Source organism: Mycteria americana, chromosome 2 (genome assembly GCF_035582795.1).
Source record: "Mycteria americana isolate JAX WOST 10 ecotype Jacksonville Zoo and Gardens chromosome 2, USCA_MyAme_1.0, whole genome shotgun sequence".
NCBI classification, from domain to species: domain Eukaryota; kingdom Metazoa; phylum Chordata; class Aves; order Ciconiiformes; family Ciconiidae; genus Mycteria; species Mycteria americana.
The window spans coordinates 160,755,513-160,769,979 of record NC_134366.1 but is presented as its reverse complement, the minus strand read 5'-3'; the positions used below and the strand labels follow the sequence as shown (position 1 = coordinate 160,769,979).

The following is a 14,467-nucleotide window of genomic DNA, read 5'->3' as shown; positions in this document are numbered from 1 at the left end:
TGTTTTATATGAGTAAAACAAAGAGACTGGGACTCAGGTCCTCCCTTGGCCGGCAGTTCCTCTTCTCTCTCTGGGTAGGCAGAGCATGTTAGGCTCAGTTTCAGACAGGTGTGCACCCAATACACCTGTGTTTTGTGCAGGACATGGTTTGGTAGCTGTCCTGAGAGGGCACTTATGGGAGGGCGAGGCAAGGAGGAATGCGACGTGCTTTGCTGGTCGTCCTCAGTGAGATTCAGGCCAGATTCAGCCGCTCAGCTCCTAGCCCTGTGAACCCTGCAGGCGTTATGTGGGGTGCTCAGAAATGCTGATGGGCCTATAGGTGCCTGAGGCACTTGGTGCCTCAGGGGTTGGGCTGCAGCAAACTGCAATTTTGAAGACTTTAATTTGTCCATGATCATCCCTGAGGGTCTGGCACCCCTTTATGGATCTTTCTGGTTGAGAAAGTTGTCTTCAGCATGCTCCTCTGGTGCACCAGGCACCATGGTTTGCATACCTTTCCCCTCAGGGTAGTGATGAGCAGACAGATAATTGGTGACTGTTCGGCAAGCTGCAAGGTGCTGTGAGCTGGTGCTCTGAGGTACTGCGTGAGGAGGGTGTACTTTCATGAGCACAGCCTGATCTGTGGGTCTTCCCAGTCTCATGGGGTGGCAGTGGGCATGGCGGTGCAGCTCCTCAGCAGTCAGTCCTGTGCCATCTGCCAGGGAAATCGCCTCCTTGACAAAATGCAGCTTTTAAGTGTGTAAGAAAAAAAGATACTTGCAGAAGCTTCTGCAACTCTTGCAACATGTCCTAAAGCCCAAGGAAGGGATGATCTTGACCCTTGTCTCTGCTAATAGCTTCTTTTCCTCTAGACCCTGCCTGCCCCCTCAACACATCCCTGTGAACATCTGTGTCCTCTGCTACCCTTTATGATCAGATTGTAATTTTTTGTTTCCAAGCCAGCTTGCCAGCCATTTGAAATCTGTCACTTGCTGGAGTGTTTTGCCTCCATCAGGTAAAGAGGACTTCTCAGTGACTGTATTTTTGGGGCTTCAGTGGTACTCTTACAGGCTGAGCAGATATAGGTCCCTTGTCCTTCAGCAGCTTTTGTGTATTTTTTCCTGCACACCCAGGCTGTGCAATCACGTTTCTGGGCTCCTGTATATGGCTGTAGCCTGGGTCCTGGGCTGATCTCAGCTGAGGTCATCGCCCTCCTGCACTGACTCTTACTCTTCTCGCTTCTCTTTTTGTCATCCGACTGCTGACCCTGGCTGGCTTTGCTGTCCTTTTGCTGTCCTTGCCCTCACACGCTCGCCTTTCCTTCCTTCTCTGTCTCATTTATCAGTCACTGTGCTGGCTGAGTGCCAAAGATATTTGGTTTTGATCTGCAAAGTCCTATAAAAACATAGCTTAAAGTCCTTTATACACAGGATTAAGCTTTTGTTGTTATGTCGTGCCTCTTTGGTTTTGCTAAAAAGCCTCAGGGTGTTTTCAGTGAGGTACCCACATCTTCCCATGCTCGCTTCGACTTGCTGGAACCTTATTTGGTTTCACAGTGCTTGTATCTGAGGAGACTTGATGCGGACACTACTTGAATTTCTATAGTTTATCAAAAGGTTTTGTTCTTTGAAATTGCTATTTCATGTACCCAACTAACTGTTTTTCTTGGCCACAACCATATGTGGAAGCTGTGCTTGCGGGGGTGAGAGCTCTGGGTCAATTTGGAGAAGTCCTTCACCTTTCTGTCTTTCACGCTGCTGTCAAGCATACTGGAAACTTTCACCCTGGGCCCTGGTCACCCGATGTGGCTGCACTCAGCAGTGCAAAGTGGAGATGAGTAGCTAAAAAGGCTCATTTCTCTAGAGCTCACCCCATCCCCAACCTCTGAGTCAGCCAACATACTTGATTTCTCTGCATTTTCTTTTCTCATTAAAAAAACTGCTCAAGAAAAATCAGTTTTATATAAGACACTGACTGTTGCCTTTCTTATATTAACTCTGTGCAGCAGCAGAACAGGAATGCTTGTAACTGCAAATGTTACAATACGAATTTCTCATTTAAAGTGTCACCTAGTGGCTGGTTGGAAGTTTTACATCCCGAGTTAAATAATAATCAGTATGATCATGTAAGCCATAAAAGCCAAAGGCCAATTCTTATGCACAATAATTGATGAAGAGGCATTTCATATTCTGTTGATCTGGTTAGAATTCCTTTTTAATGTGTTTCATTTAAGCCCTAAAACTTGCACTGAACCACTGCATTCTTGGGCCAGGAATACAGTATTTCAGCTTTAGTCTTCCCCATTCTGATGAGTAAAATGGCAATTAATTGCTAAAAAAGTTAATTGCCAGTGATCCCAGCAGTGAAATTTTGCCTAAACAAAATCATTAGACCTTGTTTATGCTAATAAGTTCCTTGTGCATCTGTGGGGTGGCTTCAGGCAGAATCCTTGTGACAAAAAGATGATTGTGCATCTGAGTATGTGGTCAGTTCAGAGCTACTGGAAAATGTGTCTTACATAACACATATGAAAAAGATTAGCAGTTTCAGAGTCGTCATAATCTCTAGTTCTAAAGGATATTACAAAGGAGGTTAATTAATATAATATACTTGTAGCATGGACCAGGAAACATAAAATGAGCTCCTCCATTTATGTGGAATTGTGCAGTTTACAAGCTCCAGAGAGGTTACATGAATGGAAAAATGAAATATGTATTGTCAAATCAGTAGAAGTCATCCATGATGCTGTATTTTTTGGGTTTGTTTCTTGCTTTATTTTTATGGGTGGCCATTTTTAACTTATGTAGGAACTTTCTTTCAAAAGAACTAAGCACCTGTGTGTTAGGAAGATATGCAGGAACAGCAAAGGCTCAACATCTCTGAAAATGAGGCTGGATGTATTGGCTTGGGCACTCAAAACTGGCCACCAGATTTGAAAATTCAGTTGTGTTTTGCCTGGGTCACTCGGTGACCCAAGGATCCCAGGCTGGGTGAGAGCTTGGGGCTGCTGATTCTCATGTTTTGCCCATGAAATCATGAACTTCATTAGCTGAGACAGGTAGGCAACACCGCTGAGCAATTTTATTTGTGACATCTTTGGTTTCCCTTCTGCTGCTGTCCCACACTGCTGTACTAACCTGGTGCTTGGGGGTGAAGTTGTTTAACCACAGGATATACCAGAGGCTAAGGGTGAAGAATTTTATAGGAACGGCTAGTAAAAATTTTAGTGATTACTTATCTCTAGACCTCTGTGCCTGTGCGGTTTTTTTACTAGAAGAATATTGCCTATTGCAACCTATTTAATTTTCAACCCAGCTAGTGATGAAGAGAACATTAGAAGATGGGTCTTGACTTCGCAGTCCTGGTCTGTGCAAGGGAGAGGAATAAGATGTCCTGGTGTAGCTAAGATGTAGGTCTTCTCAGGCTAATTACATTTCCCTGAGGCTTGCAGTACAAAGATGCAGCTGCACAATGGAGCCACTTTTGGTTAAGAAACTGCATAAAAAAGGATCAGCTCCTAGCAAAGGCTGGCAGGCTGATAAGGTGTGGGTAGCAAAGAGGAGGGCTTTTTAGCCACTGCCCTGTAAAGCTACATGGTGGGGAAGGACAGATATTGCAGCAGGTAAAAGGTACCTCTAAACAAAGCTGAAAATTGTATGTGTTTAATATTGCAGGGTAGTTTAAAGAAAACTGTACTGTGTTTCTTAATGCTGGTATAGAATGTGGGACAGGTCCCAAGGGAAGCTCAATCCATCCAAGGGCTTACAGACCTTGACTCTGTCCCTTTAAATGTAATTGTTAGTAAACACTTTAATGAAAGAAGCTTTCATCAGAGAAAAAAGTGGCAAACTACACTGGTAAATAATTTGCCTTGGCAAATAATATTTAAGCCACTGATGTGAACCGTAATTCTGCTCAGCATTATCATTTGCTTTGTAAATAGAAGTCCTTATCCAAACAGCCAAGCTTTCTGTTGTTGTTGATGAAAATGGGAAAATGTGGGGCAGAGGGAACGTGTCACTTCCCTTCCTTTCTGGAAGTCTGCGGTTTCCAGCTATTCAGATAAAACTGCTTGCGTTTCCATCGATCCGAGCCTTGTACTGCCACAGCAGCGTGGGAGAACAGCGTTGAAAAATAACCCCCTCCTCTGAAGGTGTCCCAGGTTTTGGGGGGACTCTGCTCTGCGACCCAGTTAGAAACTTCAGGAGCACCCTTGGAGAATGAGACGGGTGCCCGAGCTCCCAAAACCCACCCGGCTGTCGCAAGGTCAGCAGCTGTGGCTGCGTGCTCGCCCCGTGTGCCGAGCCCACCGTGCAGCAACGCCTGCAACGTTGGGTGAGGTTTGAGGGTGGCATCGGGATATTTTCATGTCGCAGCCCCGAGTGAGCTTCCCCCCCTTCTTCTCCGAGCCAGATGGAGACGCATTTGGTTTCTCTTTTAACCATGTTACTTTTGCGAGGAGAATAAAATGAGCAGGAACAGCTATTGGCCACAGCAACATAAGAAAGCCCTGCTTTGCCAGAGGAAACCACATAAAAGCGTGCGTGTGTGTGTTTGGGGGGAGGGCGCAGCGAGGGATGATGCCTGGAGCTTCTTGCACTCGGAGCTGCGATTTGTGAGTGAAACATGATGAAATCACCCCCTGGACAAATCACACGAGCCTGTCAACCTCACCAGGTGGGATTACTTGTAGCTAATAGCCCGAACTCCCAGAGCAAACAGAGCTCTGCGCTCACTATAAAGAAAAGGCAACGGTGCCGCGCAGGCTTTTCAAGAATTCTCTAGTATGGCTAAGAAGGGCTGCGTCCACTCGCACCAGGTAGGGGAGGAGAGGAGCGTGTTTGCTTTTAGAGGAGGAGTAGCCCGTCTCTCCTGAATAAGTTCATACAAAAAGGAGCGTTTCAGCTTCGGACAGAGATGTTTTATTCATAAACCCCTTCTGGTTTGTGTTACTCTCCAACGGTGACGCTGTCAGCTGCTGCTCCAGTGATGGGAACTGCAGTGCTGGGGAGCTCGAATGTACAGAGGACCATCTCTGCCCCTTTAATCGTAATGCTCTTAGCTCCAAAGTCCCGCTTTTTGCACAGTTTGCTCACTTTGCTGTTTTACTTTTGCAGGTTATATCTTTATTTGCTTTTGCCTTTGGAGTAAATGTCTGCATGGGATTTACAACAAATCGATTTAGGAGATCTGAAGAATGGGATGAGGGCCCGGTCTCAGGTACAGTAACGGACATAAATTGTACATCGCAATACCCTTATGTTACATACTGTGGTTAGAAACCACTCCTACTCCGAAACAGTAGTTTGCTTGTTCCTTTTCCCTCTAGGATATAGAGAAGAATAAATAACTCGCCGAGCCCGAGTCAGTTGACCTTTGGGACTCACCTATAGGTCTCCTATTTACTTAAACTTTTGCTCTGTGTGCATGTGACTATGGAAAATCTACGTTATTTTAGGACTGAGCACTGTCAGTCTCACAGAGACCAGTCTCATCAGCTCCTACATAGCATTTGCCATGTTTTGTGCTCTGCACGGTTTCCTTCTGGAGCTAAGAGAAACACCCCGATGGGTTTAAGGGTACTGGTTTTATTTTGGTAGCTATTGAAGCGGTTTCTAAAAACTTGATTAATGCTTTCAAGAGGCGCTGGTGAGAAAAGCTTTTGGGATTTCTGTGGCTCCTGAGGTCATGCTGGTTTGTGAACAGCAGACGGCAGACATCTGACAGCAGAGAGGGCCGGGGAGAGGAGAGCAGGTGTTCGCGCAGATGTGCTGTCACCAAGTCGTCTGTTTTTCTTTCGCCTCCTACTTTTTTCTTTGGAGGAAAGCAAGAACATGCCACAGAAGGGACTATTGTTTGTGTTCTGGGGCAGTATAGGGGTTTGTGAGCTAAGGCATAGTCCAAGTGGAAAAATATATAAAATGGAAAACTAGTCTTTTTTTCCTTTAAAAAAAAAAAAAGTAGGCTTGACTTGTGTCTCTGTTCCTTCCTTTGGCAGGAGAAAGGAAACCTGTGGTCATTGACTTAGAGCTGGTTAATACAACTGAAGTGAAAGGGTTTCATTTGCAATACCCATCTGTAATGATAGTTTGTGAATTTTAATTATAAAATTGTTTACCGTGGCCTGAGCTTGTTGTGTTCGTGGTAATCAGTGTGCCTCTCTCCCCGGTCTTTCACAGGAATTGGTGCCTAATCACAGCCACAATCAGGGCTGCTGATCACTGAGCAGAGGCATTTTAGGTAACCAAAAAGATAGCGGCTGTTGCTTTTGATCTTTATATAACAGTAAAAAAAAATTGCTTGAAAACCAAATTTATTTGTATTTTTAACTTCTAGTACGTTAACTGTAGAGCAGTTGCATAGTGTGTGTAATAGTGATGTGAAGGATTTGCATTTCATGTCTTCAACACCTGACTGCCAGTTGCTTTGCTTTCGCTGGTGACCATCTAGGCTTTAGGGCAGGGCTGCTCAGTTGATTTTTCCTGAAGTCCCAAAGGTCTGATACTGGGGACCCATTGCAGCTCATCAGTGCCAACCCTGCTGAGCCAACCAGCACTGTTCGACACTACCAGGGCTGGGATCAGTAGCTGTGGGCTGTTTCCAATAGCAGGAGGTTTAGCTCAGCATTTCAGGAAAATAGGAAGAAATACAGGTTATCTTGCAAGAGGGTAGGAGGTGGGGTACTTTTGGCAGTCTATTGAGAATTTGCTTACAGGTGGGATTGGAGCAGCACCTGGCATTGAAGTAGTCCAGTCCAGGGTGCAACAATGAGAGACAGAAAAGTAATGGAGGGTTTTTCCTTTCTGTGTTTACGCAGCTTGGTTATTTTTATTGCAGTAAAAAAAAAAGGATGTGATAGCAAAGAATAAAGTATTATAGTCACATCTGTCTAAAGGAGAAAGTAAAAGGTTACACTGGAGAGGTGCTTTTCTTAACAAAATTAGAGCACTGTGATGAAAGAACCTATTTAGGCTCTCGTAGTTGCATGACTTCCAGTTGTACTACTTCAGAAGCCCAGTGCAATGAAATATCCAGAATATAAGATTGTTATAAATTCTTTTTCAACTCCACTCTGCTTTGGTTTATCTATTTCCAAGTTTCTTGGTGTTCATAATTAATTATTTTGGATTGACAAAACACTGTCTCTTTACCAACCATTACTGTATATGACCAATTTGTTATTTCTCCAGGGGTATGCCATGATTATAAGCAAATTTCAGTTTTCATCTAGCATAGAACTCATCTATGAGTCAAAACCAACAAGGTTTTTTTCCTAGTCCCTTATTAATGCATATCAGAGAAGTACCATAATGCCTAAAACCCCCCTGTTCTCTTTTTACAGTGCACAGATATATATACCATTATACATTTGAAATGTTTAATTTTTGTATCCAACAAATTATTTCATTGAAATAATTTTTTGACTTAAAGTTTCTAAAAGACATTAGAGAAGCAAGGCTCCCATTTTTTTATAACTTTGTAAGTTATTTGCTTTATGAGCTTTCTAGACATCTTTGTAAGCACTTGCAGGGAAAATGGCCTTAGTAGTCTCTTGAAGCATGTTCCTTGGTCATGATAGGGTGATATCTTAAGTTTTGGAAGGAGAAACACTGATGTTTTTCTATCCCTTCTCACTGGATTTTTAAGGATGTCATTAAAAATGGAGTCATGTCTTTCTTGTATTGGAACAGTTAGGAGGTATTTTTTATTTTATGTGACTTTTCATTGAAATTTTACTCATTGCAATGGCATTCTCATTGCAATGGCATTCTGCAAAATGAGATGCAAGTTCATAATATGAATATTATCTAGCAAAACTGGCGTTCCAGATTTTTTGATTAGGTATTTGGTTGATCCATATAGGTTCTATATAGGATCCATAGCATCCGAAATGGCAAATTCTTACCAGGTAGTCTCCTTCCTGTAATGACTGCGTAAACATGTCTATATTGTGTAGTCCTATGATTGAAATACTACTGGAATTAAAAGGATTTTTTTTTTTTAAATATTGTAATCAGATAGAATCAGAGCAAATAGTTTGATAAGGCACTTTCCAAGGTAAATATAACACATTTACAATGGAAATGTAATAATCTCCATGGACTGAATCAGGAAGGCACTATTGCCCTATGTAACTCCTCTCTCTAACCTATGACATGAGACAAAACTTAAATGGTTGTTTTGAGCTTAGTTGGCCAAAAAAAGAATGCATGGAAAAAGATGTGAAAAGCTTTATGTATTAAATAAGGAGGGGAGGATCTTCGTGTTGAGGTCCCTCTGCCTGCTGCATGTTCTGCTTGCAGGAGCTGTGGAAGGATGCAGGAATTTTGAAAAGGATTTTGAAATTGTGTAAGTTTGTTCTGTACAGGGGCTTCTGTTAATTTGAAAATGCTCACCAGGGATGGAGTTCCTGATGATATATTTTCAAACTATTCTGCATGCACCAGTACCCATGCCATGGCATTGTGCACGACCTGAAAATCATGGTCTGGCTGCAAAGGCAAGGTCAAGCGTGATAAACAAAGGAACGATCTTAATGTATTCAGAGATCAGAGGAATTAAATGAAGCCCTCTTTTGTGCTGCTATATGGAAAGTGTTCTACATTGACTCAGGAGGTGTGACTTGAAGTTGCTAAGTAATTTGGGATAATTTGTCACATCAGTAATAAAGTGGTTGTCAACAGATGTGAAAAAATAACAGACAAGGTAGCTGGGCTAAACCTTTCTTATGTGAAGTGGAAACCCTACGTGCAGTTATAGAAGATGGAGCTAGAGGGGACCTTGAACAGCTATGTAGACCTTCTCTATATCCCAGGACATGGTCAGTTATTGCTGAAGTGCTCCTGACAGATCTCGGTCTAACCTGTTCTTCAAAATCTCCAAGATCAGAGATTGCACAGCCTCTGTGGGCAATTTGTTCCAGTGGTTTCCTGATAAATGAGCTGCTCTTTACAACAGCTAGACATTCCTTGAGCTGCAGTTGACTCTGTCCCTTATGTAATCTGCAGTCAGATTTACACCTTCTCTTTCCTAAACGCATGTTGACATGTGTTTTTTGACCTTCTGAAATGATCTCTCTCTCATCCCTTTGAAATAAAGAGGTCAACACCAGTGTAAGGGATATATAGTGTATGCTAGTACGTAATACCTCTGAGTCCATAATACCTTTGATTTGCAGCTTACTGGATCTGTGATCATATATTACCTAGCTTCCAAAAAGGAAAGTAGTAGAAGAGGTTAAATAACATGGAAATATTCTTTAGTAACACATTTTCAGAAGCATTTGGCAGGAACCAGCTGTCATTAAGAATAAGGAACAAGACTTCATATCTCTGAAAATCTGAGTGTTAGCATGCTTTGAAACAATTCTCATGTGATTAATTTCTAACATAGCTTTGTGGCCTGTTTATGTGAGCAAAGAAAATACTCATCTGTGTGTTGCCAGCAAAGATACACGACTTTTAGCTCCTTGGAACTCCACATGGCCAAAATATTGATGGCTCATTACAAGCATGCTTGCAGGGTATGTACCTATAGAGTGAAACTTCACTGTGTGTATGATGTTACTTGCTCTGATCATTACTGACCTGACTGAAAAAAACACAAAAGCAGAGAGAGCCATAGTTGTCTACTACTAGCTTTCCCAGCAGTCGTATGAATGTGCCTTGCCACTGCCATAATCCATGACTGTAACCATGGTAGGTTTGGTTTTCTTACCTGTTATCTTCCTGTAGGGTTGATTTGCTGCCAGGTTTGCTCCCTGACATGGTTTATGCTGGTGTCTGACCAGTGCCAGTGCCACTCCAAGGGAAGCAGTGGAGTAGTAGTGCTGGGGATGGGAGTTGGTGGGATATCAGCTACTACAATGTCACCTCCAAACTCCTCCTCCACCTTCTTTTCCATTCATTCTCACGGTGTTGGCATAATGCTATCTTGTTTGGGAAGAGAATTTCCCTCAGTTTATGTGGAGACTAAACTTTCAGCTATGTAAAAGAGTAGGGGAAAAATCTATAAGAAAAGATCAGAGCAACTGTTTCCCAAAAGTGCCATTGCATCAGTCCTCTTAAAATCATACTGCTAATCATGGTGAGGTTTGCCAAAACCAAAACCAAACTGTGGTCTAAAAGAAAACAAACCCCAAGACAATTTCAAAGACTTAATTTTAATAGGTCTTTCCAAGGAAAAAAAGGCATTGTGAAATTTTTCTTGCAACACCTCTGTTTTTAAAGAATAACATACATTCGTTATATTATTTCATAAAATACTTTAACCCTGGAGAGTAGCACACATTTTTTCTGCTTCATATAACCTGCTATGAAGGTTTATCTTATAGGAAAAATGTATAAAATTTATAAAATATATTAAGTGTATAAAATACTTAGTTTTGAGAAAAGAGCAGAGAAGTACGTATCAGCTTTGACAGTAAGGGCCCTAACTAATAAATAGATTATCGATGTCTAATACATTATTCATGGGTTTCAGACTGGCAGTCCTACATTTAGTCACACAGATCAAATATTGATTTCTTACATACTTTTGTATTTTGTTAAGTTTTTATAATTTAGTGCTCTGCAGAAGCCCACCAAAAAGCCTTGCCTTGTCTCTCCATTAATTTATAGGGCATCTTACAGTTTTCTTTCACGCTTGACATTGATTTGGCGCCTTCCAGTATAACAAACCAAGTCCTGCTGACTGCATGTAGATTAATTGCAGTCCTTTCCTATGCAAACTGCCCAGCCAGCCATGAAAATGTCACTTGGTTTCTGAAAACAAAGCCCTGCTTCTGAGGAATAGCTGCAGCTCCTGGAATGGGGCCTTGGAGACTTCAATACATTTCTGCTAATGATCTCTTGATTGTTATGGAGGTAAAGCCAGGGCTGTTTCTTTGCAGGACATTATCACAGCACGCTGCTTCCTCCTCCCCCCCCCCCCCCCCCCCCCCCCCCCCCGCCACTTTTTTCCCCCCCTCCACAAAAAGAGCAACCTTTTTGGAATTTATTCTTTTTTTGGGGGGGGGGTTGGTGTGGGTTTTTTTTGTTGTTTCTTCAAGCAACCTTCTCTCCTTGCTCCCTTCTCTTTCTCATAGCAAGCAGCTGAGGTTTTGCTTATCCAAGTGGCTTGGGGCTGAGCTGCCCGTCCCACCACTGCCAGCCTGACAGATGTTGCCCTGTTTCTTGTTCCACACAGTCCTGTCAGATTCCCCCTGGATCAGTACCTCTGGCTCCTGCAAAAACAGATGCTTTGAACTTCAAGAGGCAGAGCCTCCTGGCTGCCGCTGTGACAACTTGTGCAAGAGCTACAACAGCTGCTGCTTCGACTTTGATGAGCTGTGCTTAAAGACAGGTACGATGGGTCTCCTGTCCCGCACCGCTGGGCGCTGCTGATGCCTGGCTTATGCCAGCGGTCAGAACCTGCCACAACAAACCAGAGCTCCCTGCCATAACCTGCATCTCCTCTGCACCTCACCTTGCCAGGCAGGCTCGGCTCTGCCCAAAATGCAGCCCATGTTTCCTTGCAAGGAGCAGCAGAGATGCACACCTATTGCTCCTCACTGCTGGGCTTCGGCCATGGTTTCCAGAGCAGAAAAAGCAGGGTACTATTCATACTACATGAAAAGTAGATCTTCTGATACTCAATTAAAAGCAATAATCAGCATTCAGGCACCAGTTTGACCTTCAGGGTACAATGAAAAGAGCCATGGTAAAGGCTGGAGGTTGGTCATTCTGTGTCAGCCATCCTTTTTTCTCCCAAGTAATAACTTAATATTGGAGCAATTCATGCTTGTTTGTGGACTGTGCATTACGGTTACTCGTGAAGGCGCCTCTGAAGCTGGAAGCGTTGAAGCGGCGCAGGTCCTCTCGGAGCGAGCTGCAGGTGACAGGCTGGGCTTGTTACCCTTGCCCCAGACTCCGATTTCCAGATGTCAGGATGCATATAACACACTGGTAAAAACGTTTGACTTTAATTCATTGGACCCTGGGGGATGGAAATACAGCACTGGGTTCGTTCTCTTTTTGTTTTTTTCATGAGTCATAGGCAAGGAAAACTTCAAAGAGGGCCATGAGTTATGTTTTACTTCTTAGCATAGTGCATTTAAATTATTAGTTGTACGCATCTCCTTGAGTGTTTGCACAGTGGTCAGAGTTGACACAGGTGCCTTCTACTTTTGCCATTAAACATTTTCTTGCTTTATCAAAGAATTACGAAGCAGACAGAAGAGAAGTCTAATGATTAAAAATATCGTTCCCACGGATGTACCATGCTTGAGAGTCCTGAATTCCTCAGTTCTGTTTATAATGGTATCATTTTTAGCTTGGTACCAAAAAATGGTGAGCTAATCCAGTATGACAAACTACTTTGGTTCCAGGCCAAAAACTTCTGAATTTTAGGCTGATGCTGTTTTGCCCCTGGTGTAAATGACTGCAGAATGAGAGGCTCTTTTTGAAGACTTTCAGCACAATACAAGATGTTTGCTGCCAAAGGGCAGATTTTCAGTTCCTCAGCCTCCTGTCCACAGCACGCCATGTCCACATATGTGTATTGATATCTGCATAGCCCTTGGGACTGTTGTGTGAATTGTCATATACTCCCATAGGCATTTATTAAGGCAATTATCACATGTACAATCTGAAATATTACTTATTTACAGAAAAAAGCCCCAAATAAAGGAGAAAAGGGGGTAAAAGACATGGCTCTGATGTGGTGTGTTTTCTACTGGGTGCATGTTGTGTAAAGTGGTTTTTAAAATTTCTTGTTAGTTGGGCCAGGATATGGAAAACCATATGCTTACAACCTTAGGCCCTGTTCCAAAGTGTAGCAATGTACTGCCCTTGAGAGAGCACCCTAATTTAGACAGGCCCTTAGGTGCTGACTTCATTTGCAAGATGAGAAGAGCTGGAGTGTTTTACAGCAGCCGTGCCATGCTTTTCCTTGAAGAGCAGCTCTTGTTCTCATAACTTTGTAGTTGGTGCTAAATCTCCCCCTGCGGGTGAAGAAGTGATGGGAGTAAAGCATCAATTTGTATCTACATAGTCTCTTTTCAACTTTCTTTTATTTCCCATGGATTGAGCCGGGGACTCAAATAGTTCGGAGAAAAAGAACGGATACCCAAGAAACACCAGAATTCTTAGTTTGTGCGCCCGGCCCCACCATTTATCTTTCAAGATCTGTTCTTGTCTTCTCCTTTCCACACTTTTCCTGGCATTTGGGTTGTATAAAGCCTGGAGTACACCACCTGAGGATAGCAGAAGCACTTGTGTGTGGGTGGAGAAGCCCTCCTGCACCTGCAGGACCCAAAAAGGGTCCTTTTTCTTTCTGGTTGACATGCCTACTTCAGAGGTCTTGAAATCCCTAAAATAGGGCCATAAACTTTACATCCAACTTTAACGACTAGAGTGTTGTCATTATGGCTTGAGTGAGTACTTTTTGTTTTGATTATAATCTCTCATTCTTGCTTACCTTGTGAATATTTTAGCTCGGGGCTGGGAATGTACCAAAGATCGCTGTGGAGAAACCAGGAATGATGACAATGCTTGTCACTGCTCTGAAGACTGCTTAAGTAGAGGAGATTGTTGTACTAATTACCAGGTCATTTGCAAAGGTACGACTTCGGTCTTTCTACCTCTTATCTTTCCAAACCTTATAGAAGACAGCCCTCTGGGTATAGAATTTTCTTCTAAAGAAGGAACCTTCTCCATGTTTAGTTCTGATTTTTGGGAGGAGGGGGGAAGAATGGGGAATTACATTTGTAATTTTTTGGGCACTAGCAGAGACAAATACTTCTAATTTGTTGATAGTAGAAGGACATTGCCTTTGCCTGTAGAGATACTGATAGAAAGAGAAAAGGCGTGGCTGGATGAAGAAGAGTTTAAAGCAAACCACAAAAGTGTTCAGATGCATTTGTCTGCATCACAGGGAAAGCAGGGATATCTGATGGTCTCGGAAGGAATGGAGCATTCCTAGATATGTTATCTCCATCTCAAAGACCTGTCCCCACCCCCACCACAAAAGCTCCTGCTCAAACTACTTGGCCTAACACCTGTAGGCTTTGTTTCTTGTGAGAGAGGGGTTGCAAGAATACAAGGGCTGTATTTTGCAGGTGGGTGGCACAGGCTTCAGGTAACATGTTGGGGATGACCATGCCACCTTCTAGACACACCATAGCTGCAGTATGGCCTGCACTGATTGGTGGGTGGATGGGCTGCGAAGGCTTAATTTTCATCCTCTACCCCGATCTCTTGGAGCATGTCCTGCCTTGTGTAATGCATCTCCCATTCGGAGCAGGTCTTCTGATCCTTGGTAATGAGCTTTACAGGTTCTCACTTTTGTATCTCAGCTAGTTCTTAGTTTTTTCATTCATTAACTTTACTGGTGGAAGGGTTACAGTTTGAAATTTTTTCTTCCACACCATTTTGGCCACCTGCATATGTTCAGAAAATGATAATGGTCCAGATCCATACTTTCTTTACATCTTTTCTTCTTTATTTGA

General features: G+C 42.9%; 1 protein-coding gene across 1 annotated transcript in view; it reads left to right on the top strand.

Moving 5' to 3' along the window:
- Nucleotides 1–4,765: 4,765 nt before the first annotated feature.
- The window catches only part of ENPP2 (ectonucleotide pyrophosphatase/phosphodiesterase 2), a 54,711-nt gene continuing 45,009 nt past the window's right edge, over nucleotides 4,766–14,467 (top strand). The window contains exons 1-4 of the mRNA XM_075495764.1: nucleotides 4,766–4,798; nucleotides 5,097–5,199; nucleotides 11,167–11,322; nucleotides 13,454–13,579. Coding sequence (XP_075351879.1) covers nucleotides 4,766–4,798; nucleotides 5,097–5,199; nucleotides 11,167–11,322; nucleotides 13,454–13,579 — 418 coding nt within the window. The remainder of the gene's footprint in view (nucleotides 4,799–5,096; nucleotides 5,200–11,166; nucleotides 11,323–13,453; nucleotides 13,580–14,467) is intronic.